At 43.6% G+C, this 24,604-nt stretch overlaps 1 protein-coding gene across 1 annotated transcript; it reads left to right on the top strand.

Moving 5' to 3' along the window:
• The first annotated feature begins 8,219 nt into the window (after positions 1 to 8,219).
• LOC105874472 (zinc finger protein with KRAB and SCAN domains 7) lies at positions 8,220 to 23,257 on the top strand. The gene is made up of 6 exons (XM_020280293.2): positions 8,220 to 8,536; positions 11,963 to 12,503; positions 15,752 to 15,920; positions 17,384 to 17,475; positions 17,790 to 17,901; positions 20,684 to 23,257. The coding sequence occupies exons 2-6, from the start codon at positions 12,081 to 12,083 to the stop codon at positions 22,117 to 22,119; spliced, it is 2,232 nt and encodes a 743-aa protein (XP_020135882.2). The 5' UTR covers positions 8,220 to 8,536; positions 11,963 to 12,080; the 3' UTR covers positions 22,120 to 23,257.
• Positions 23,258 to 24,604: the final 1,347 nt, after the last annotated feature.

The raw sequence follows: 24,604 nt of genomic DNA, 5'->3' as shown, positions 1-24,604 counted from the left end.
ACCTTCATAGCCATTAGCTCAATGCCTTATAATAAACCTCATTATATATAGTCCTTATACTAAATCTTGCTATACATTCCTTATAATAATCTCATTATGTTACATATAAAAGTAAATTTTATTACATATGTATACATGATATATATTATATATATAATACAGCACATCCTCAAATAATGTCATTCTGTTTGATGTCATTTTGTCATAATGTTGATGAGAAAAAAAGTCAATTTCCAGCCAGGGGCACTGTCTGTGTGGAGTCTGCACATTCTCCCCATCCCCACACAGGTTTTCTCCAGGTACTCTGGTTTCATTTCAGATCCCAAAGATGTGCATGTTAAGCAAATTGGCATGTCTCAATTGTCCCATAAATGGGGGTTGCGACGTCCCTGATAAAGATAGGGTCCCCTGGCAGAATGTGTTGTAAGAGATGAAAGAAACAAAGACACAGACACAGAAATAATATTTAAGAAACCAGAGAAATCAGGGGACCACCAGCACTCCAGTGCCAAAGTGGCGGTGACTGAAACCCAGCACTTGCTTTTTATTCTCTTTGCCATGATGCAAAATACAATGATGTCATGTGAAAGAAAATGATCAAAGGTCTTGGGCCTCCCCCCAAATCACGAGGTATCCTAGCCAGTTTCCTTCTCCTTTCTAGAAGTGAAAAACATAATTCTTCAGTAGGTTTAACTCTTTTGATCAAGGTAAACTGATTTTATCCCACGCTCAAGCTATGTACATGGATATCAATCTTTAACTTCAGTAGCTGTGACTCATTTGATCAAGGAACAAAGAGACTATATGCTTTCCACTGGAAGACTGGTTTTACACTGACTGAGGCATTGTTGAGAGAAAGGGAGAGAAGGAGTTTGACCAAGTGTTCTAACAATAGAAGCCTTACGACCCATCTCCTGAACTGACATGCTGCAATCTCCCTCTACAGCCATGAGAAGTTTTCATGTCAGCTGCTCTGTGGCATTTCATGCATGAGACCTCTTAGGCTCTGAGGTTGGAGCATGCTTTGCTGTACTCCCAGGTCACTAATATATGTCCCTCAACTAGGCAGTTAACATTTGCCCTTATTTCAGGCTTCTGCTCAGGCAATTTCTTCACCTCCTATCCTTTCATAGCCTCAGACGTAGCATCCCTAAGTCCCAGTGGCCTTAATCCCATCAGTCCCAGTCTGAGTGAGTGCAGGTGTGTGTATGTGAGTGTGGCTGTGATGGAATGGCATCCTGTCCAGGGCTGGTTCCTACCTTGTGCCCTGAGCTGTCAGGAGTCTGAACTGGAATAATTGGGTAAAACATTATCTTACTTTTATCAATCTTTTTTTTTTTTTTTTTTTTTTTTGAGACAGAGTCTCACTTTGTTGTCCAGGCTAGAGTGAGTGCCATGGCGTCAGCCTAGCTCACAGCAACCTCAAACTCCTGGGCTCAAGCGATCCTCCTGCCTCAGCCTCCCAAGTAGCTGGGACTACAGGCATGTGCCACCATGCCCGGCTAATTTTTTACATATATATATCAGTTGGCCAATTAATTTCTTTCTATTTATAGTAGAGACAGGGTCTTGCTCTTGCTCAGGCTGGTTTTGAACTCCTGACCTTGAGCAATCCGCCCGCCTCGGCCTCCCAGAGAGCTAGGATTACAGGCGTGAGCCACCTCGCCCGGCCTATCAATCTTTCTTAAACACATGTATAGCTTCCATTTATTCCAATGTTTAATATTAGAAGTGTTTCACATCTTTATTTAGAATTTTGGTGATGTTTTTGTGATCAGAAATATGCTGTGGGAACTTAACTCTAATATCAATTAGCCTATGGTAAAATTGGTTTCATTATATGTTTTTTGATTAAAGTTGTAGTTTCCAAGACCCTATCAATAATTTTAAGTGAGGACTTACCACATATATATACATATACATATCATATATATATAATAAAAAGTATATAATATATAAACATATATATAATATTTCTCTGGAGAACCTTAATACAAGATATGTGCAATAATAATAGGCTGAACTAAATGAAGCTGACATTCCAGAAATTGCTTGGTATAGTGTAAACTAGAGGAAGAATTCCAAAGATATAAATGGAAGCCAGCTATAAGAAGTTTGTTTTCCAGCCAATACTTCCAGAAATTTTCAGAGTTTGGTATTTGCTATGGTTTTGAAATTGGAGAACATCACAGCAGACCAGAATTATTTGGAACAAGGGTGGGTGATTAGGATTAATGAAATGAAACAAAATTCTAGCAAGAGGGCTAGAGAAGTACTAAAAGAAAAGATACGTAAAATCGTTGGGGGGGGGTGCTTATTTTAGAGAACAGTTGTAGCATTTATCTTAGTCCAAGAAGCAAAGAGGAAACAAGCCAAATTCCAATACACAATTAACCTTTGCACATATAGTAGTTTCTACTAGAGCTTTACTCTCCAAACTTTATTTTGCATCCCAATCAGTAAGCTGATGCCAATAACTTAAAAAAACAGCCCCTTCTAATCCTAAAAAATACTTAGGGAGATAATACAGAATTTTTTTCATGGTTAGCCCCTTCCCAGGTTCCACCAGTTTCTGCCCAGGGAAAGGAAGCCAGAAATGACAGAATTAGGATGAAAGGGGAACAGGCTCAACTCATTTCAGATGAGCAATTCTTGGTGCTAGCCTTGTTCCAGGCATAACTAGTAAAGAGGGTAGGAGGAAATAATATTCTTGCCCACCTCTAACTGGGGAGAACCAGCCTGGCCCTTCAGAACACCTACACTGAAACATGCACTCACTTGGGGGGTTCTGCACACTTAATCTATAAAAACATTCATGTGTGGAACATTAACGCACAGGGCAATCTTCAAGATACTCTTAGAAGATATGGGTTTAGCCATGGAAGAGCTCCAAGGGCAGATGAATGCATTCTGGAGGCCTCAGATGTGAAGGGAATTTAGGAATTCCCTGCAGTATCAGGGCTCAGCTTCTCCTTAGCTCTCTTTCATTGTCCAACTAAGAAATAAAAAAACATAAGTATCATCACCTTTTCTCTAAAGTGGTGGAAGAACAGGATCATCAGGGGACATTATGGTGGCTTAAAGGTACACACATTTTATATATCTAGAGATAGAATCACTTTTTTTGGTGAATTCTTTACAGCTTATAATAGAAAATAACCTGTACTGAAATAATGACACCCCCCCACCCACCCATGTGTATTTCCCAACATTTGATTATATTGTTCCCTCTGCCAGGAATGTTTTCCCCTCTTCTACAAAGCTCAACTCAGTGCTGTTTACTTTGAAGCTGTCTCTGATCCATTTCAGGATCAATCCCTCCCTTGGCTCTCTGAACTTCACTTATATTGAGTATCACATACTGCCTTTGGTATCTACCTGCCCTTGCCCTTGCCCTTGCCGTTTCCAAGGTCCAAGTCTTACTCCCTTGCATTCCTCCTAGAATTCAAACAGTTTCTTGCATAGATGTCTTTGGTAAGCTACAACGCATAGTGCTTAATAGGATGTGTCAAAGCTCAAAATTTACCTCACTTTATCCTCCCACCTGAGGGGGAGTCAGGCATGAATTTTTTTTTTTTTTCATTTCACAAATAGAGAAATTTAACATTCAGAGTGGACATAACTTGCCCAAGGTCACAAATTCCTACTTGTAAGACACAGAGTATCAGCTCTTGCCCCATGTTAAAAGAAAAAAAAAAAAAAAAAAAAAAAAGACACAGAGCAGGCTGGAAAGAAATTCTAGTGTATGTTTAATAGGCTTCTGGAAGAATTTGGATTTCAAATCCAAAGTCCAACAATACTTTGAAACTGACAGATTACAACCTATAATGCCAAGTTTATTATTTCCAAGACCAAAACTGTATTTTAGGATAATCAAGCTCACAGAATTCTGGCTCAAAAAAAGAAACAAGGTCCATAGTGTGCGCTTCAGGAGACCTGGGTTCCTATCACCCCCTGGGCCTGCTTCCCCATCTGTAAAATAGGACGGTGGTGGCTGGACTAGAGACTTAAGGATGCATGCAGCCCACATATCCATGCTAACAACTTTGGTGGCTGGGAGCTATGGGTAGGCTGGCCAGAAAATGCTCCTTCCACTGCTCAGACTTGCTGCAGGAAGGGTCAGCAGCCCAGCCGGAGGGCTGGTGTGGAGGCTGGGGGACAGGATGACAGGCCCCGGGGTGGGGAGTCGCCCAGGACAGAGTACAGGGAATGGGATGCCTTGACCTTCCTGCCCCCACCCCCGGAAGAACAGTGGGGTAGGACCCCCCAGGGAAGAAAGCATGGAGAGTCGGGCAGTATAGGATTTACAGGCAGAGGCTTGGGTTCCCATCAAGTGCCATCGCTGATGCGCTGGGATCCCCAGCAGGTCACCGCCGCTCTCTGGGCCTGTCTCCCCATCTGTGTCACGAGGGAGACGCAGTATTGGCGCCAGCCGTGAGCGGGGACAGCCCAGGGCACTAACTCCAACTCCCGGGCCCCGGGATGGCACGCCCATCAGCTCCGGGTCACCGCCTCACCAGCAGTCACCTGGAACGAGTCCTGAACAAAAGATTGCCAGAAGCGTGTCCTTCCGTGGTCTTTGCGTGCTGGGAACAACTTCCGATCCCTTCTAGGAAGCTCGGAGGCCCGCGCGTCTCGGTGATCTACTTGCCTGAGATCGGTTCCCTGGACCAAGAGAACCCTCCCCTTCCCGGACTTGCCCCTAAGGCCACGTTTTGAGGCCATCGCTGACTCTCTCCGAGCTCCTAACAGGGCCTGGTACACTGTTAACAAAAAGAAATCTGAGAGGAATTAAAAAGGGGAATGAATGAGGGTCAGAGAGAGCATCTTGCAATAGAATGGAGGAGGGAAGATCTAAAGACCTAAATCCAAGGCCTAATTTCCCCTTTCAGTCAGTAAAATGTTACCCAGCTAGCAAGACAATAGCCCAGCCTCAAGATCCTCATCTGCACACTAATGATCCTGTCTTACAGAGGCACCGGAGTGCAAAGCCAATAAGCAGCTATAAGGGATGTGTGAGTCTCATTCCCTCCAAGCCCCTCAATATAGCCAGCCATCACAGGCAACTTTCTACAGCCCAGGCTGGTCAGTTTCCTTCTCTGTTTAAAAGCCTTCTGGCAACCTGGATCAAGGACAGATTTCTTAGAGGCTAGATGAGGGTTTGTGCTGGATGCCAGGGAAACAAAAGGTGGCTTGACCACAGGGAGCTGACATCCAACTAAGGAGAGATATTTTAAAAACCCAGCCAAGCCTAGACTGAGTGCCTGGGGACTCAACTATGAACCAGGGAGACAGGGTATCAGCCCCCATAGGGCTTACAGTACAGTGGAGGAGGCCAATAAGTAGACAGACAGTGTTAATGCAGTATGACAAATAAGGGGCCCGGGCGTGGAGGCTCACGCCTATAATCCTAGCACTCTGGGAGGCCGAGGCAGGAGGAATGCTCAAGGTAAGGAGTTCGAAACCAGCCTGAGTGAGACCCCGTCTCTACTAAAAATAGAAAGAAATTAATTGACCAATTAAAAATATATACAACAAAAAATTAGCCGGGCATGGGTGGTGCATGCCTGTAGTCCCAGCTACTCAGGAGGCTGAGGCAGTAGGGTCACTTGAGCCCAGGAGATTGAGGTTGCTGTGAGCTAGGCTGATGCCACAGCACTCACTCTAGCCTGGGCAACAAAGTGGGACTCTGTTTCAAAAAAAAAAAAAACAAATAAGGGCTGTGACCAGGATATGGCAGGCCCCCACAGGAGCACAAAGGAAGAGGCACCTAATCTAAGTGGAAGCAGAAAAGGCTTCCTAGACAAAGGGCTTCTCAGCTAAGTTTTAAAGGAGTTTTCTAGGTGAAAGGACAGTCTCTTTGTTCTCCCAGTTAGGGCTTGGGCTCTATTCACTCCCATTCAATCACAGTAGCTGGGGTTTTCTGCCCATGCCACAACAAGCCTTCCACCCAGGCACCATTCTAAGTGCTTTGTATATTTTGTCTCATCCAATCCTCACAACCCTACAATTTAAGTATATCATTATCCTCATTTTACAGATAAGGAAGCTATAGCACAGAAAGGCTAAATAATTTGCCATGGTCATCCAGCTCATGGTCACTCACCCAGGGTTCTAGTGTGGGCCCTGGGTAAATGATAGTACCTTTTACAGGGAACATGGGTAGAACTTCAGGATTGTGGGTAGATGAGCTTTACTTCAGGCATGTAGGTTATCTTGGGTTATCTGTTACCTTTCATATCAAAGCTTATGTGATGGTTTCTAAGAAATGGTGGAGTACAGAATTCCTGAAGGCCATCTGGAGTTGTGTCTGGCTCAAATGTGGGTGTCCCAACATGTTATAAGGGAGGCATCATGGAGCATGTCTTACTCACTGGCACCCAAACCAGTTGTGGTAGATTAGCCCCACAGTGCTGGCCACAGAAGCACCTCTGAAATCTAGACACACTGCCCAGGTGGGCCTGACACTCATAGACAATGGAAGTCAACCACTTATGCATGAAACGGCTCTGAGGAATAAAAAAACTCTCAATCTTAGTTTGAAGAACCTTGTTTCTCATACACTAGGAAACCAGAACTGCAGGACTACACATGGTCAGGGAAGCTGGAAATTGGAACCAATAGCACTTGGCCTGGCCCTAAGAGATCTCCTTCTCAAGAACCCTGAGCTTCTGAGGCCATGATGGACTAATGGGCCACAGGCAATGGTAATGTCAGGGGAAGTCTGGGGTTCTTGGTTTCAAACAGTCAAGATTTCCCTGTGAGATTTCCAAATGTAGAGGGTGACATTGGTGTCAGGAGGCCACCCATCAGGATCAGTGGATAAAGACAGCTCCAAGACAGCTCCTTTAAGCTTGTAAAAACTCTGGACGGTGACTTCTGATGCCTTTGTTTCTATCCTGGCCTGTGCAGATACATGAGGAACACATGTCAGGGGCAGAAGTAGGCCCAGGACACCTTTGAAATATTGCTGATTCCTAGCCAGCCCAGGAGACTGTTTACAGTGTAAAGGACCCACCTCCTGGGCTACAATGAGATACATAAATATACATAGTTAATTCCTTGTTACCCTCTGCCCTTTACCCATAGCCATTACACTTAGAGATTGTGCTCCAGGGCATGTTCACCTACGTTAGTAGCAAGGACCTGTTTACATCCTGCTTTTGTATGAAAAGCATTTTTCAAAGTGAAGTCAGCCTGGGTAACAACTGCCACCCAAAGACTAGACTATGCCTCTTAGATTACAAGTTGTCATCATACCTCTCACTTGTAATCTGCTCTCTGACCTCCTAGAAGCCTCTCCTTAGACAATAGAAAGCTGGTACTGTCTTAGGAAAGATTAACCACATTTATGGGATGAAAAATCACAATCTCTAGGCCTGTTTCTTCATTTGTAAAATGGAGATGCTCGCTGCTTACTTCACTGAGACTCAGACTGGGCATCACACATAGTATATCACCAGTCCTCAACCTTTTTGGCACCAGGGACTGGTTTCGTGTAAGACAATTTTTCCATAAACGGGGATGAGGGATGGGGGAGGATGGTTCCAGGATGATTCAAGCGCATTACATTTATTGTGTACTTTATTTCTATTATTATTACATTGTAATATATAATGAAATAATTTATACAACTCACCATAATGCAGAATCTAATGCCAGGGCTGATCTGACAGGAGGCAGAGCTCAGGAAGTGATGCCAACGTTGGCTCCAATCATACAGATGAAGCTTCACTGGCTCGCTCATCTCCTGCTGCGCGGCTGGTTCCTAACAGGCCACAGAGGTGGGTAGCCAGGTGGTTGGGGATCGCAGGTGTAACTAACTGAACGTTTAGGATACGCCAGGGCTTTTGCTATGCAGTGCCTGTATGCCACCTCATTCAGCGCTCACAGTCCTGTGAGGTAAGAGGTATGCTCTGCATTTTTCAGATGTGAAAATAGGTTTTGAGGTTGGGTATCTTTCTTTCCCAAGGTCACCAGGAGGGGAGGGAGTAGAACTGGGGTGAGTCTGGGTTGCCCAATTTCGGCCTGAGAGCAGGAGGTTAGCGACCTGGGGCTTCGCGTGATGCCACGCCCCCAGTCCCGTGGCTAGTGGCCCGGCACTGCCCGGCTGAGGGTCAGCCCAGCGCTCCCCGAAGCTGGGGCACGCACGCCCACCTTCACAACTGAGACTTCCGGGATCCTGGAGGGGGCCGGAAGTCGAGACCTCTCTCGCTTCCGGCTCGGCCATTGTTTTCGCGTCTACCTGTGGTAGCGGTGTCGGCGCCGAGTGGTCACCGCAAGTGGGCCGGGACAGGGAGGGAAGCGCGGCCGGGCCCAAGGTCGCCGACTCCGGTTGGGACCGCGCTTCGCCCCCGCGGCGGGCGGCGCGGTCCCGGTGACGCTCAGAAGCCGCCCGGTGTAGAGAGCCGCTTCTTTGTCCCATTCCTCTGACCAGCCGTGCGTGGCACGGAGCCCGGCACTTGCAGGTACAGCGATGAACGGGGCAGACGTGGCCAGGTGAGCGGCGCCGCAGAAGCCTGGTTTAACACGAAAGGTATCCGTTTTCTCTGCCTTGCCCTGGGAGACAATACAAACCGTTAGAAGTGGGTCAGACCCGGCTCAGAATTTCAAACATGAAGTGTGACTTGGAAATGCAAAAATCCAGTTGGAATAAGCTGCTGAGCGTTAGGAACAATAAGAGAAGTAGGAAAATGGCCTGAACTTCTTAAGTGTGTGAGATCTCAGAGCAAAGTTTACAGATTATTTTAAAGTTCGTCTTTGTCTTTTTAAAGAAATTGAGGTTCAGAGAGAAATAGCTTACCCAGGGATCTGGGATGCATGGTGAATTGGAAGCACAGCACAGATGCCCTAGTTACACTAGGTGCTCATTTTTTTTTTTTTATTTCAACATACTTGGGGGTACAGATGTTAAGGTAGGTAGGGGTATATTGCCCATGCCCCTCCTCCCTCCTTGAGTCAGAGCTTCAAGCGTGACCATCCCCCAAACGTTGCACATCTCACTCATGTTTGTATATACCCATACCCTCCTCCCCCCTCCCACCTGCCCAACACCTGGTAAATGTTATTCCTGTATGTCCACTTAGGTGTTGATCCATTAATACCAATTTGCTGGTGAGTACATGTAGTGCTTTTTGTCCATTCTTGAGGTACTTCACTTAGTAGAATGGGTTCCAGCTCTATCCAGGAAAATACAAGAGGTGTTATATCACCATTGTTTCTTAAAGCTGAACAATACTCCATGGTATATGTGTACCACATTTTATTAATCCACTCATGTATTGAGGGACACTTGGGTTGTTTCCACAACTTTGCAATTGTGAATTGTGCTGCTATAAACATTCAAGTGCAGGTGTCTTTTTTGTAGAGTGTCATTTGATCTTTTGGGTAGATGCCCAGTAATGGAATTGCCGGATCAAATGGTAGATCTACTTGTATTACTTTAAGGTATCTCCATATTGCTTTCCACAGAGGTTGAACTAGTTTGCAGTCCCACCAGCAGTGTAGGGGTGTTTCTATCTCTCCACATCCATGTCAACATTTATTGTTTGGGGACTTTTTTATTTATTTATTTTATTTTATTTTTTGAGACAGAGTCTCACTTTGTTGCCCAGGCTAGAGTGAGTGCCATGACATCAGCCTAACTCATGGCAACCTCAAACTCCTGGGCTCAAGCAATCCTCCTGCCTCAGCCTCCCAAGTAGCTGGGACTATAGGCATGTGCCACCATGCCCAACTAATTTTTTCCATATATATATATATTAGTTGGCCAATTAATTTCTATTTATAGTAGAGACGGTGTCTCACTCTTGCTCAGGCTGGTTTTTAACTCCTGACCTCGAGCAATCTGCCCGCCTTGTCTTCTGGAGTGCTAGGATTACAGGCGTGAGTCACCATGCCCAGCCTAGGGGGACTTTTTGATAAAGGCCATTCTTACTGGAGATAAGTGATATCTCATTGCAGTTTCGGTTTGCATTTCCATGATGATTAGAGATGTTGAGCATTTTTTCATATGTTTGTTGGCCATTATTCTGTCTTCTTTTGAAAATTTTCTGTTCTTGTCCTTTGCCCACTTTTTGATAGGGTTGTTTGATTTTTTCGTTGCTGACTTTCCTGAGTTCTAAATAGATTCTATTTATCAGCCCTTTATTGGGTGTGTAGCTTGTGAAAATTTTCTCCCATTCTGTGGGTTGTCTGTTTGCTCTCTTGACAGTTTCTTTGGCTATGCAGAAGCTTTTTAATTTGATCAGGTCCCATTTATTTATTTTTGTTGCTGCTGTGATTGCCTTTGGGGTCTTCTTCATAAATTCTTTGCCTAGGCCAATGTCTAGAAGAGTATTTCCAACATTTTCCTCTAGAGTTCTAATAGTTTCACACCTAAGGTTCAAGTCTGTTACCCAGCGTGAGTTGATTTTTGTGAGAGGTGAAAGGTGTGGGTTCAGTCTTCTACATGTGGCTATGCAGTTTTCCCAGCACCATTTATGGAATAAGGATTCTTTTCCCCAGTGTATCTTTTTTTCTGGTTTGTCGAAGATTAGTTGGCTATATGAGGATGGTTTTATATTTGAGTTCTCTGTTTTGTTCCACTGGTCAATGTCCCTGTTCTTGTGCGAGTACAAAGCTGTTTTAATGACTATAGCCTTGTAGTATAGTTTGAAATCTGGTAAATTGATACCTCTTATTTTGTTTTTATTGCTTACACTAGGTACTGATTTTGAAAGTTTTCTCCCACTTCAGTATCAGCTTAATGAACCGAATGTATTCATTTTTCAAATATGTGTTTCTGTGTGCCATGTGTGTTCATGTGTACAAAGAGGAATAGAAGTCAGCCCTGCCCTTTGTGTCCTCCAAAAAAGTGGGGGAGACAATCGTATTTTAAACCACAAACAATTACAGTGTGAGAAGTGCTCTAACAGAAGTCTGAATGAAAAAAGTACTGTTGGAACTCTGAGGTAATAGTGACAGTTGAGCCTAGAGAGCTCAGGAAGGCTTTTTAGGGGAGGTGCATTGAGTAGAAAAAGGTCTGGCATTTTCTTACTCCATCTGGTTCCTTTTCTTTAGTGGCTGTCCAGCAGTTTGGAGGGTGAGAGTGGTGAGTTGTGCATAAATGAGTTAAAATACAGTGTTACAGTGTAAGGTACACAAAGGGAAGCTACCAAACCTCTTTCTGCTGGGGCAATTAGGAAAAGCTTCAAGAGAAAATGGCATTTGATCTGGGTCTTGACAGATGAGTTGGTCAAAAATTGAAAGGGAGAAAAAAAAATCCAAACAGGGAAAGAGTATATGTGGTTTTTGGCTATGTCTTTAGAGCTGTAGTTCCAGACTTTATTGTACATCTTTATCAGTAGAAGAGTTTTGATCATGTACTCCCTACATAGGTTTATTTGCAAGTTAAAGATGTGTACTACTATAGAAATTTTAATGCACACTATAAAACATACATTCAACGGGCATTAAATAACAAGTTGGTATTTTCTTTTACTCCCTTCGGGATATCTTGCATATCCCACATTGGAGACCATTGCTGTCTTTCTAGCCTGGGTACTTGGGGAGAGTGGTAAGGGATGTGGCTGAATCAGCGATCTAAGGCAGGGTTGTGAAGGGCTGTGAATGCTAGGTATAGATCAGGGGTGGGGAACCTGCAGCCTTGAGGCCACATGTGGCCTTCTGGATCCTTGAGTATGGCCATTTGACTGAATCCAAATTTTACATATCAAATCCTTTTAATAAAGGAATTCTGTGAAATTTGGATTTGGCCAAGGGGCCATAGACATTTGGGTTTTATCCTGTAGGTGATAGGAGCCACTGAAACTTTAAGAAGGGAAGTCACTTGGAGAGATGCTTAGACTGCCCTGCTGTGCTTTTTTTTCCCCGGAGTTTTCCTTTCTAACTCAGTGGAGGATCTGTCATCAGCCTGTAGCTGAACACTTCGGAGATTCTAATTTCTCTCTTGTTTCTATAGGTGTCACTCCCATCACCCCTTTCCCCAACTCTGAGAAACAGCTTCTGAGACCTGAACTACAGACCATCATTTTAAGGAGATCAACTGCATCTGGAACAAGCTTCTCATTGGGGTCACAATGACCACTGAAGGCAGGGGAACTATAGGCCTCATCCCCAGGAGTGCTGTTTTCCAGAAGCAGGAGGGGCGCCTGACTGTGAAGCAGGAGCCAGAGAACCAGACCTGGGGGCAGGGCTGCAGTCTCCAAAAGAACCACCCTCCTGTCTGTGAAATCTTCCGGCTGCACTTTAGGCAGTTATGTTACCACGAAATGTCTGGGCCACAGGAAGCTCTGAGCCGGCTCCGAGAGCTCTGCCGCTGGTGGCTGATGCCCGAGGTACACACCAAGGAGCAGATCCTGGAGCAGCTGGTGCTGGAGCAGTTTCTGAGCATCCTGCCTGGGGAACTCCAGACCTGGGTGCAGTTTCATCACCCCGAGAGTGGTGAGGAGGCTGTGGCTATGGTGGAGGATTTCCAGAGACACCTTAATGGATCAGGAGAGGTGAGCAATTGAGTCTAGAATGGTATATGGAACCATTCTCTAGTGCTTGAGAGCAGGCATTCTCCATTCCTCTGGCTCTAGGCTGATTTGCCCATAGAACTTGTTCCATGGATAGAGGAGAAATAATTTTGTCCTCCAAGCCATAAAGAAAAAATGCAAATCTCAGTTAAGCTCTGAGAATCACTTTGTGAAATACTGTGTTCTGAGCCTAGCTTCAGCCTAGAGATCCACACAACACTCTTGTCAGACATGGAATCTGCACGCTGGTTAGAACAGGGACTGGAGAGGTGGGGGACATGGGTCTTTTGTTATGCTGATAACATGGGCCCTCATTTGAGAAATTCTCATTGCTCACTTCCTTGGACTTCTCAGAATCAACTTTCTCCTTCCTGCCTCTTAGGTTCCTTATGAGAGTTGACATTTTTGGGTAATATAACCATTTGTTCCTTTTGCTAGCTCTCCAAAACCAATGGGGGCTTTTTTGCCTCCTTAATTCTGATTTTGATTTTTCCCTATTTCCTGGGGTTCTCTCAAATTTAAAGCCAGGGTATCTTAAATTAGATGAAAAGTTGGAAAGAATTAGCAGTATGATGATATATTGGAATGCCTGGCTTCTAGAACCACAAAGCAAATGAGCTCTGTGATCATGTGATTCAGTCAGGTTCAGCCAGAGAAGCAGAACCAGTAGGAGAGAGGGGTGTGTGTGTGTGGGGGGGTGTGGGTGTGGGTGTGGTATGTCTGTGTATCTGTGTAAAAAGATATATTACTAGAAAGCAGCTTCTGTGATTGTGGGGCTGGCTAGACAAGTGTGAAATCCATAAGGCAGGCCTTCAGCAGGAAGAGCAGGCTGGAACTCTGGCACAGGCTGACGCTGCAGTGCACAGGTGACATTTCTTCATGGAACTTTCAGCTCTACTTTTAAGGCTTTGCAACAGATAGAGTCAGGCCCATTCATCCATGCATTATCTAGGATAATTTCCTTTCTTATAGTAAACTGGTAAGGACTTTAAACACATCTATAAAATATTTCATACCAACACTTGGATTCATGTTTGATTAGTACCAAGTTGACACATCAAAAGACCCTTATACCATGGATAAGTTAGTTCCTTCTAATGAGTCTCAAACTGTTCCCCAGTAACCTGAGCAAAGTAGACTAGAGTCCCCTCATATCCATTGTCAGTGATCATTTTCTTTGTGTAAACTAGTAAGCGCACATGAATAAATCAACCATCACAAGGGCCCAGAGAGCAGCTGGGCCAGCCCTGGCAATGACAAGTAGCTGACCATGTATTTAGAGTGCCATTTAGAGAGGGTGGTGGAAGGAAAATTTCCCTATTTCCTTTCTGGTTTTGTTTAAGCACAAGTGAATGCTTCCTCCGTCAAAACTCAGTGTTTTATCCAGGTAGCCTCAGAAAGAGGTGACTGTAAAGTCACCACCTAAGAGAGTGACTGACAGTTGACAGGCAAGGCAGCTGAACATTAATGTGTCAAGCCTAGGAGTGGGATCTTTGTAATCCATTTCTTACTCTGCCACTACTGTCCGTGTTAAGTTTTCTGGCATGAAGACATGAGGGCAAGCCTGTCTTTCATAGGAGGTGTTCAGAAAATGTTTATAGACTGGCTAAAGAAGCTTTTCAGTGGCAGTTTGCTAGAAGAAGATTAAGGAGGATGCGGGCAAATCGGAGTCATTCTGCTTATTAGGAGCAAGCCACTTTGTTGCTGCAGGAAGAGCATGTGCATGTGTCCACACTGGGGCGGGGAAAGGGTTGTGGAGTGATCCTTGCAGGGCAGCAAAATTGTACAGCTTGCAAAATGCTTTCGTATCCTTTATCTTAGTTCCTACCAGGCTTACAAAATAAGCAATAGAGTAATCATTATCTCCATTTGAAATAAAGTGAGCAAAAAGAGGTTAATTAGCTTCTCCAAGATGATACATCTAGTAAACATTCCCTTTTCCACAAAATTTAGCTCAAGTGTGGTTATTGCTGATTACCACCAACTGTGAGGACCAGGCCTGCTCCCTAGGTTCTAAGCCACTAGCTTTTCTCTAGTGTCTTGTTGTGGAATGCCATTTTAGAATAAGAATTAGAATGAGGTTCTCATGCCTTCAAGGAAAGAAAACCTGTGAGTTTGAGTCCTAACTAATGAACAAGAACTGTACCAGGATTTAATTGTCAATGAATCACAAAGTTGTGTTATCACAATGTGGTTAATTTCTATCTTCTGGCAATACTCATAGCTCCTGCACTGAAGAGCTGTGACTCCCATATATGAGAACTGTTCAGTGGAGAGCCTGGGAACCACAGACCCCGGAGAGCCTCCTGCCACTATACTGCTGAGATACATCTTAAAGAAGACAGTCCCTTAACATCTCAGCAGATGTTAACACAATAGAGCAAATCCAGCGTGGTTTATAGGAGAAGTTATTTTCACCTCATGGTGTGCTGTGTATGTGCCAGAGTGAGCTTATAAACATGCTTTATTTAGATAATGTTTTAGGTTTTTTGCTCCAAGTGCTGGTAAAAACAGTAACCATGAGATTATGAGGAGCTGGTTTGATGACAGTAAGCAAGGGTTAGAAATACAATGTCTGTGCTGAGATATTCTCAAGATCTCTAAAGGTTAATGTTGTCTGATGTTATTTGACTTTTTAAATATAAATTACTGGGGAGAGGTAATAAACATTGAAAACTATAGGTAACCCTAAAATCTCTTAGCAAAATGTCAAAAAGAAGTCAGTCAGCAAATATTAAGTGTACATCAGTGTTGGGCTAAGTATTGTTTTGGAACTAGTGATTAAGACAAAGTTTTTACCCTCAAAAGGCATATTTCAGTGGGGAATAATAGACAATAAAGACATAAATAATGTAAAGATCAGTACATGCTATATAGAAAATGTAATCAGTTATTCTGAGAGAATGTACAGAATTACTCTCCTGGCTCCCTTTTCTGGATGGTTCTTCATAAGGAAATTTGTGTCTGAAGATCTAACACAGTGGAAATGGTTATAGCATCTATTCCTCAAGCTCACATCACAGGGTTCAACAGAGGGATGACAAGTAGGGTTGCAGGCATTAGATTCTGCTTTGACACACTTTACCCAAGTACGCTGTACTAGTGGGGTGGGAAGGACACTGTGGCTCTTATTGTCCCTGGCTTTTTTTCTGTAGGGAACTACTTAGAGATTTGGGGTCAGTACCTTCAAGAATGCTGTTTTAAATCCAATTATATTTCCTTGTCTCTAGGTTTCAACCCTGGCACAGGAACAGGAAATTCATTTGGAGGAGACAACAGCGCTGGGTACAACAAAGGAATCTCCTCCTACCTCACCGCTCAGTGGGGGCTCAGTTCCTGGAGCCTACTTGGAGCCTCCTCATGACCCAAGGGAACACCACCTCCCCAATGGGCACTTTGGTACTCATCTCCCCAGCTCTGACCTCAAATCATGCCTCCCTTGTCTCCTCTGAAGTCTCCTTTCCTTCATTTCTGCCCATCTCCCTCCCTATTGGAATCCCTCATTTCCCTGCCATCTGTCCTCCTTGCCAGTGACTTTGTCTGTTCCTTTTGCTTATTCTCCAGTCATTCATGTATTTAGCAAGTTTTTGTCAAGCACATGTCATAGGAAAGGCAGTATTGGAGACCAGAGAGATATAGTATATTGTCACTGCTTTCAAAGAGCTTGTTATCTAGGTGGTAGAGAGTCAGTCATAAATGTAGGAAGAGGCAACCTCATAAGATACATATGAATGATATCTGTCTTTAGGCATTTGATCCTGTCACAAATGAGCAATGTTGGCTTTATAAAAGGTAGTCTTTGGCTAAAAAAGCAAGACCATTGTGGACTGGAACTGGTAGGGGATGCTTCACAAAGGAGGTAGCAGTGGTTTCAGCAGGGAAAAATGGGGCTGGATTTTGAAGGGGGAAGAAAAATAGTAGGCATGCCATTAGGAAAAGATATAAGTAAAGACTCTAAACTGGGGGTTCCTTGGGTCCTCTTAGGGTGGAGTCAGGGAGGGCTATATTTGAGAACCTGTGCCTAACTTGTACAGGACCTTGAGGTTGATGCCAGGAGGATTTTGGGGGGCCGAGGATGATGTATTTTAGGAGGATTACTCTGGCACAGGTGAGCATTGTGGAATGAATCAGAGGGAACCTCCTTACAAAGCTAGTGGAGTAGGATAGATGTGAGAAACATCATTGAAGAATCCATGGGACTTGGGTTTGAAAGAAGAGGAAGGGAAATTAGAATGTTTTGGGTAATAATAGAATCTTTGATAGAAGTTGGGGAATCCATAAAGGAAGGTGATGAGGACATGCATTTTAGACTCTGAACTTAAGGTGTTGCAGGACATGCAATTGGAATGTGCCACAAACAACTGGAAGCGTGTGGTTCAGGTCCAGGAGAGAAGTGAGAACTGTGAGAGCAGTGTTAAAGTGATGAGGGTCAGTGAGGTTGCTGGCAGAGAGAAAAAAGGAAGCACTGGGGCCTGAGCTTCAAGGAGTGTCCGTAATGAGAGGGAAGGAGCAGGAAGAGGAACCAGAGCAGGAGGAACCAGAATTGGGAGGGGAAAATTGGACATGGCTGGTGTTAGGGAAGCCGTGGGAGAAAGAACGTGCCCAGAAGAAGAGCTCCCTTCAGAGAGGTTGACAAGAATGGGGGCTGGAGGAACACTGAGTTCTCAGTTTGAACAGGCACCTTCTACTGTGTGCCATCCAGGAAAAATTCACAGTACCTTGGGATAATGCCTTATGGAAGAGGGTAAGAATCAGTGTATATATAGCTGCCTGGTTCTCTTGAATTCAACCATTGAGAACATAGATCTTATAGGAACCAAGGGCAGGGTTTGTCCTACTCATAGCTTTCTTTCTTCCCTCAGCTCAACTTGCTTCCCCAGTTCCTGTCCTTCCCCAAGCGGGAAACTCAGGAGAACAAGCAGAGGCAACTATGCTTCGGATGGTCAGGCCCCAGGTGAGCTTGGTTCTTTGTGTTTTTCCCAAGTTCCCATGTCTGTGGCCCAAGAATGGCTAGAGCTCTCACCTCCAGGACTGTCCCTTCTGAGACTGCTGTGGCTCTTCTGCCTAATTGCTTCTCCTAGGGCTGGATCACTACTGCTGAGTTAATGGACTCTGTCTTGCCCTGGACTTGTCTTTTGGAATTGTCATCCCAGCTCCTGTCTCCCACCTTTTTGCCCACCAAGAGCCTGTACCCTGTACCCTCTATAGCCCTGATGACTCTGCCTTCAGGCTGGGAAGTTCCTGAGCAATAGCAGCTTGTTATTCCAGGATACTGCAGTGAATGAGGATCTGTCTGTGGACTATACTGAGAAGAAGTGGAAAGGTCTGGCCCTTTACCGGAACATGATGCTGGAAAATTACTGCAGCACAGCCTCATTGGGTAATAATTCTGTTCCTCAGTAACTTAGAATCTGCATTCTGTACGTTATCTTTGCTATTTGCTTTGTCTTTTCTAACTTGTTATCATGAAAATTTCTAAGCATAGATAAACCAGAGTGAATAGTATGGCGAACCTGTTTGTACCCATAACTCAGCTTTATAAGAATCAACATTCTCTTTACTTCATTACTGATCGACATAGGGCGGTTTAGTTGTGGGTTTTTTAGTTGTAAGGAATGGAGAGTCACTCAAGTTATTGTAAGTAAGGAGCTCTGTGTTGTAAGGCTTACAGGAATGGGAACCCAGTACAAACTGATCAGCTAGACCGCACTGTGGGAAACAGGGACTTGCAGAGACTGGGCCTTGACCCAGGGCAGCCTGGGAGCCTGAGCAGCAAAAGCAAATGAATTTTTATGCACATGCTCTAGAGTGAATATAATGCAGCTATTTGCAGATAATCAGTTTTCTGTCTGCGTGTCCTGTTGCTGCTATCTATTGAATTGACTCTGAATCTTTTGTCCCCTCATAGCTTGTTCCTAATTGTTCCCTCATACTTATTGTTTGCTGTGGCTCCCAATGGCTTGACTTCACTCCGTTAATCGTTTCAGCTTCCTTCCTACTTGTAATTACCTAAATTTTTCCCTACCTCAGGTTCCACATTTACTTAGAGAGAGAGGGATTTTGGTTGCTACAGCCATTATTTATCTTCTCTATTTGGACAGAGCTTTGACCTAGGCCTCAGCACAGGCTCAAAACTAACCTATGGGCCAGGTGTGGTGGCTCACGCCTATAATCGTAGCATTCTGGGAGGTCAAGGCAGGAGGATTGCTTGAGCTCAGGAATTTGAGAGCAGCCTAAGCAAGAGCAAGACCTGTCTCTACTACTAGCCTGAGCAAGAGCGAGACCCCGTCTCTACTAAAAATAGAAAGAAATTAATTGGCCAACTAAAAATATATAATTTTTTCTATATTAGCTCAGCATTGTGGCACATGCCTATAGTCCCAGCTACTCTGGGGCTGAGGCAGAAGAATTGCTTGAGCCCAGGACTTTGAGGTTGTTGTGAGCTAGGCTGACGCAATGGCACTCTAGCCTGGGCAACAGAGACTCTGTCCTAAAACAAACAAAAACCTATCTCTAGTAAAAATAGAAAAATTAGCTGGGTATCATGGCATGCACTTGTAGTCCCAGCTACTTTGAAGGCTGAGACAAGAGGATTGCTTGAACACAGGAGTTTGAGGTTGCAGTAAACCATGATGACGCCACTGCACTCTACCCAGAGTAACAGAGCAAGACTCTGTCTCAAAAAAACAAAAACAAAACACCTAACCTACAGATAAGCTTCTCTTGGATCTAGTGCCTGCCCCTGGTCCAGTCACCTGTGGTCCATCCTGCAATGCTCAGAATCACTTAGACAAAACGTGATTGCCTACGCATGCCTCTCTGCAATGACTGGGGCAGGGCAGTTTCCTGGAAGGTTTATCAGGGGAGTTCCTCTGATTGACAAGCTTAGGACACTAGCCAACTCTGGAGAGGATTGGGCTACTGACCCAGTCATCTTTGACTTTCCACAGACTACATGGGATGATGGCTGTGGCCCTGATTAAAACATGACTGAAAGAAACCAATGTATTGGTAATTACCTATGACCATGATTCCTCTACCTTCTCCAAGATTTGGTATTCAAAAATTCCAAAATACAAGGAAAATATTCACCTGAGTTTCCTTTATATTTTATAGATTCAACATCCCAGAGACAGATTTTAATTCATATTTCAATCATTGATGTCCATCTTAAATTTTTAGGAGTATAGAACTGGCTCATAGCAGCTCAGTGCTCTGGGAATATTGGCTGTTAGAGCTCTTCCGTCCCCTTCAACACTGTTCCCCAACAGTTCTGAACCTATAGCTTCTCTAAATCTTGTCAATGTCTTATCTTCCAAAATCTCTCCTTTTCGCATACTTTCCTAATTATATTCTCATATTATAATATAAATCTGTAGTCAACTCCTATCTTTTCCTTCCCTCTTTCTTATATTTGACTTGAGGTATTTGCCAGCCTTCTGTCTCCCAGCATTTTTTTCTGAGACCTGTACAACCATACAATATTAAGGTTGGAAAAGAACTTAAGAGTTCATCATTTTACTAAGGACACATAGCCCCAGAGTGACTTAGGCAGGATCACACTGTGCTTCACAGTCTGATTTCTTTTTTTTTTTTTTAAAACAGAGTCTCACTCTCTTGCCTGGGCTAGAGTGCTGTGGCATCAGCCTAGGTCACTGCAACCTCCAACACCTGGGCTCCTACCTCCACCTCCCAGGTAGCTGGAACTACAGGTGTGCACCACCGTGCACGACTAATTTTTTCTATTTTTAGTTGTTTGACTAATTTATTTTCTATTTTTGGTAGAGACAGGGTCTCACTTTTGCTCTGGCTGGTCTCAAACTCCTGGGCTCAAGCAATCCTCCCGCCTCGGCCTCCCAGAGTGCTAGGATTACAGGCATGAGCCACCATGCCCAGTCCTGATGTCCCTTCTAATTTGGCTATATTGGCTCCAAATCTGGCTGTCTTGGAGTCTTTTTCCCTCTCTCATCCACTGCCCATCTTTCCCTACCCTGTATTCCTAAGAAGAAATTGAGCTACTTCCCATTTACTCTTGTTTTAAATCTGTCATCTCATGTCTTAATCATACGTGGCCTTTTTTCTAGTACATGGGCTCTTGATTCTGTTTCCTCAATAAGAAAAGAAATGAGTAAAAGTTGTTTTCTTCCTTCTTTTGAGAGCAGGTGAGAACAGGTTGGAGAATTCAGAGTTGACTTTGAAACAGGAAATTTCTAATGGATCAGGGTCATCTGATCCAAGGGGACTCTTTCCTGGGGGACCAGAGGCTGGACACATCTCTGAAGATACTTTCAAGAAGCTAGAAAGGCAACCCTCAGATGAAGAAGAGAACAGACTGGAAAGTGATTTTTTTGAAATAACAGATGAGGATAAGAAAAAATCCACAAAAGACAGATGTGAGTACTATAAGGAACTTGAGGAGCAACCAAATCTGTCCTTTAGACCTGCTGAACATGAAGGACATCTAAAGGGACAGAAATCCTATCAGTGTGATGAATGTGGCAAAGCCTTCAATCGGAGTTCACACCTTATTGGCCATCAGAGAATCCACACCGGAGAGAAACCCTATGTGTGTAATGAATGTGGTAAGACCTTCAGGCAAACCTCTCAGCTCATTGTTCATCTCAGAACACATACGGGGGAAAAGCCCTATGAATGCAGCAAGTGTGGAAAGGCCTATCGGCACAGTTCACATCTCATTCAACACCAGAGACTCCATAATGGGGAGAAACCTTATAAATGTAATGAATGTGCGAAAGCCTTCACTCAGAGTTCCCGACTCATTGACCACCGGAGAACTCATACTGGGGAGAAACCTTATGAATGCAATGAGTGTGGAGAAGCATTTATTCGGAATAAAAGTCTTGTCCGACATCAGGTCCTTCACAGTGGTAAGAAACCTTACAAGTGTAACGAGTGTGGGAGAGCTTTCTGTTCTAATAGAAATCTCATAGACCATCAGAGAATCCACACTGGGGAGAAGCCTTATGGGTGTAATGAATGTGGCAAGGCCTTCAGTCGGAGCAAATGTCTTATTCGACATCAGAGCCTCCATACTGGGGAAAAGCCATACAAATGTAGTGAATGTGGGAAAGCCTTCAATCAGAATTCTCAACTTGTTGACCATGAGCGCATTCATACTGGAGAAAAACCATTTGAATGTAGTGAGTGTGGTAAGGCATTCAGTCTGAGTAAATGTCTTATTCGGCACCAGAGACTTCACACAGGTGAAAAGCCCTATAAGTGCAATGATTGCGGAAAGTCCTTTAATCAAAACTCACACCTTATTATACACCAGAGGATTCACACTGGTGAAAAACCCTATGAATGTAATGAGTGTGGAAAGGTGTTCAGTTATAGCTCCAGCCTTATGGTACATCAGAGAACACACACTGGGGAAAAACCCTATAAATGCAACGATTGTGGGAAAGCCTTTAGTGACAGGTCACAGCTTATTGTGCACCAGAGAGTTCATACTGGAGAGAAACCTTACGAATGTAGTGAGTGTGGGAAAGCTTTTAGTCAGCGCTCCACTTTTAATCACCACCAGCGAACTCACACTGGAGAGAAGCCCTCAGGTCTAGGTCGGTCAGTTTCTTAAGGCATGGTTCTCTGAGACAGAGAGTGAAGACCTTTCAGTTAAGTTTTCTTTATAAGAAGATGCTCACACCCTAGTCTCCCCTGGGAGACTAGGGAATCAGTAATCCATGTGTACCATTGCCTGCCTGGTTTCCCTTAGGTCACTAAGGTCGGAGAGTGGGAGTAACTTAGTGTGATCCTTACCCACTATTAGGAAAGTAAGGACTACACATTTCATTTACTTGTAGGTTTCCTTTTGGTTTTTAATTTTTACTATAATATATCTCATTTTTTAGTTATGCATTCTATAATCAGAGTATGTGCTTCTCAAGGACAGATATATTATCTTTTCTATTCTACCTTAATTTCTCCATTTTGTTTACATAAAGTCATTGTATAAGACTGATTCATTCTTTCCTGCGTCTTGGCTTCAGCCTTCCCCATCTATTGTTTAAAATTTATAGACTCTCATCATTTATGTTCCCTACCTAGAAAACCTTTTTTTATCCTGTTTGCTAATTTGTGTTGCTCACAACCTTCATCTTATCTTTAAAGAACAACTTCAAATATTTCTTTATTCTTAAACTTCTATTGATTTGACTTCAATGCTTTGAATTAGCTGGTGCTCCAATGTCCAGCTGTTGTTTAATTGCCTTGTAAATTATGTGTGTCTGTATACTTTCATACCAATTTATTATAGGCTCTTTGAGGTCAGGTATGTATTCTTTCAGCATATAGATAATACTTTGTACATACCAGTTGTTAAATAAATAATTTTTTGAATCTCAGCTCTCAAATTGAATTACTCTTAAAGTATGTATGATCTCCACCCCCCCCAACCAGAGTATATGGCTTCTAAAGATGGACATCCATCTCATTATAGAATAGCACATACAAAGGCCTTATTAATATCTTCTACATGTGTTCTGGGAAATCTTAATAGTGTTACTTCAGCCTCAAAAAGTTAATGGTTTGTGTGTATGTGTGTGTGCACATGAATGTGTTTGTATCTAGTTACTAGGTTGGGCAGTCATGTCTCACTGATAGGTACTTTGCCCTGCATGCTGACTCTAGTTCTCAACTTGCTGATTGTACCTTCCTTCCTAAATTAACAGGTGAATAACAGAGTCTTAATTTAGTACAAAGAAGACTTGACTTTCATAGCAGTGGTACAGATCTGCAGTCCCCAACCCCTGGGCCACAGCCTGATAATGGTCCATGGCATGTTAGGAAACAGGCTGCACCTCACCACCTGAGCTCTGCACCATGACGCCTGCAGCCCCCCCCCCAAACACACAACACCCCCACCCCCACCATGGCAGGGAAAAATTATCTTCCATGAGACTGGTCACTGGTGCCAGAAAGGTTGGGGACCACTGGTACAGATGACTGAAAATCCAGCCAGAAGCATTCATCAGTGATTGGAATTCACAGTGACAAGGTTTGTGGCAAGATTATAGGTTCACATAATCTGTTTTCCTCATTAACTAGTTCTAACTACCTACAACTACTATCTCAATTTAAAGATGAGAGTTGTACTTTGTTGCCCAGGCTAGAGTGAGTGCCATGACATCAGCCTAGCTCACAGCAACCTCAAACCCCTGGGCTCAAGCGATCCTCCTGCCTCAGCCTCCCGAGTAGCTGGGATTACAGGCATGCGCCACCATGCCTGGCTAATTTTTTGCATATATTTTTAGTTGGCCAATTAATTTCTTTCCATTTATAGTAGAGGCGGGGTCTCACTCTTGCTCAGGCTGGTTTCGAACTCCTGAACTCGAGCAATCCACCCGCCTCGACCTCCCAGAGTGCTAGGATTACAGGCATGAGCCACCGCACCCGGCTGAATATACATTTTAATTTAAGTTTGTTTTAAACTATATTTTTGGTGTTTGTTTCCATTTTTCTTTGGAAGATATGCAGGTAGCACTTTTTGGTTTTCATTGTTTTACCTTGGAAACTTCCAGATCCCAGGGAAGAGCCTGACTCTATATGAGCCCATGGGTCCATCTTTCCATCCTGAGTCAGACATTTCTGGTTATGCACATGTTCAGTAGAACTGCCCTGCTTGGTGGATGCTGTAGTTTTACCTTCGTGATTCTTGTCTGCTTATCTACCATGCTAAGCCTCTGGAGGGTGGGAACCAGTGCTATTTATAATTGTATGAGCCTACTACCACAAGTCTGGTGTAGGTGCTCAGTAGAAGTGAATGCCCTGACATTTTGAAAAAGCTTCAGGCTTCTGGATGGAGGAAAATTGAATACATTTGAAAGCCATATCTCAAATTCTATTGGTTATACCTAATTATGAGAGATTTAATTTAAAAATTTTTATATGTTTCCTGTTATGTTGCTAACTTAATTTTAGTAGTTTTTAGTTTCACATTCTAGCTTTTCTAGGCATATAATAAATGATTCATTTATCTTTTAATTTTCAATCTATGCTACCTCTGTTGTGCATTAGCAAGAACTTCAAAAAAGGTTGAATAGTGGATAATAGGCCTATGTTTT

This window comes from Microcebus murinus, chromosome 1 (assembly GCF_040939455.1).
Source record: "Microcebus murinus isolate Inina chromosome 1, M.murinus_Inina_mat1.0, whole genome shotgun sequence".
NCBI lineage: Eukaryota > Metazoa > Chordata > Mammalia > Primates > Cheirogaleidae > Microcebus > Microcebus murinus.
Note: the sequence above shows the minus strand (reverse complement) of the source record. Positions and strands in the feature narration are given on the sequence as shown.

Bases quoted from the DNA above. Each gene is read 5' to 3' on its own strand.
- LOC105874472 (XM_020280293.2), top strand. From the start codon at position 12,081: ATGACCACTGAAGGCAGGGGAACTATAGGCCTCATCCCCAGGAGTGCT. The intron at 12,504-15,751 runs GTGAGCAATTGA...CCTTGTCTCTAG, and splicing joins ACCTTAATGGATCAGGAGAG to GTTTCAACCCTGGCACAGGA. The intron at 15,921-17,383 runs GTACTCATCTCC...TTCTTCCCTCAG, and splicing joins CCTCCCCAATGGGCACTTTG to CTCAACTTGCTTCCCCAGTT.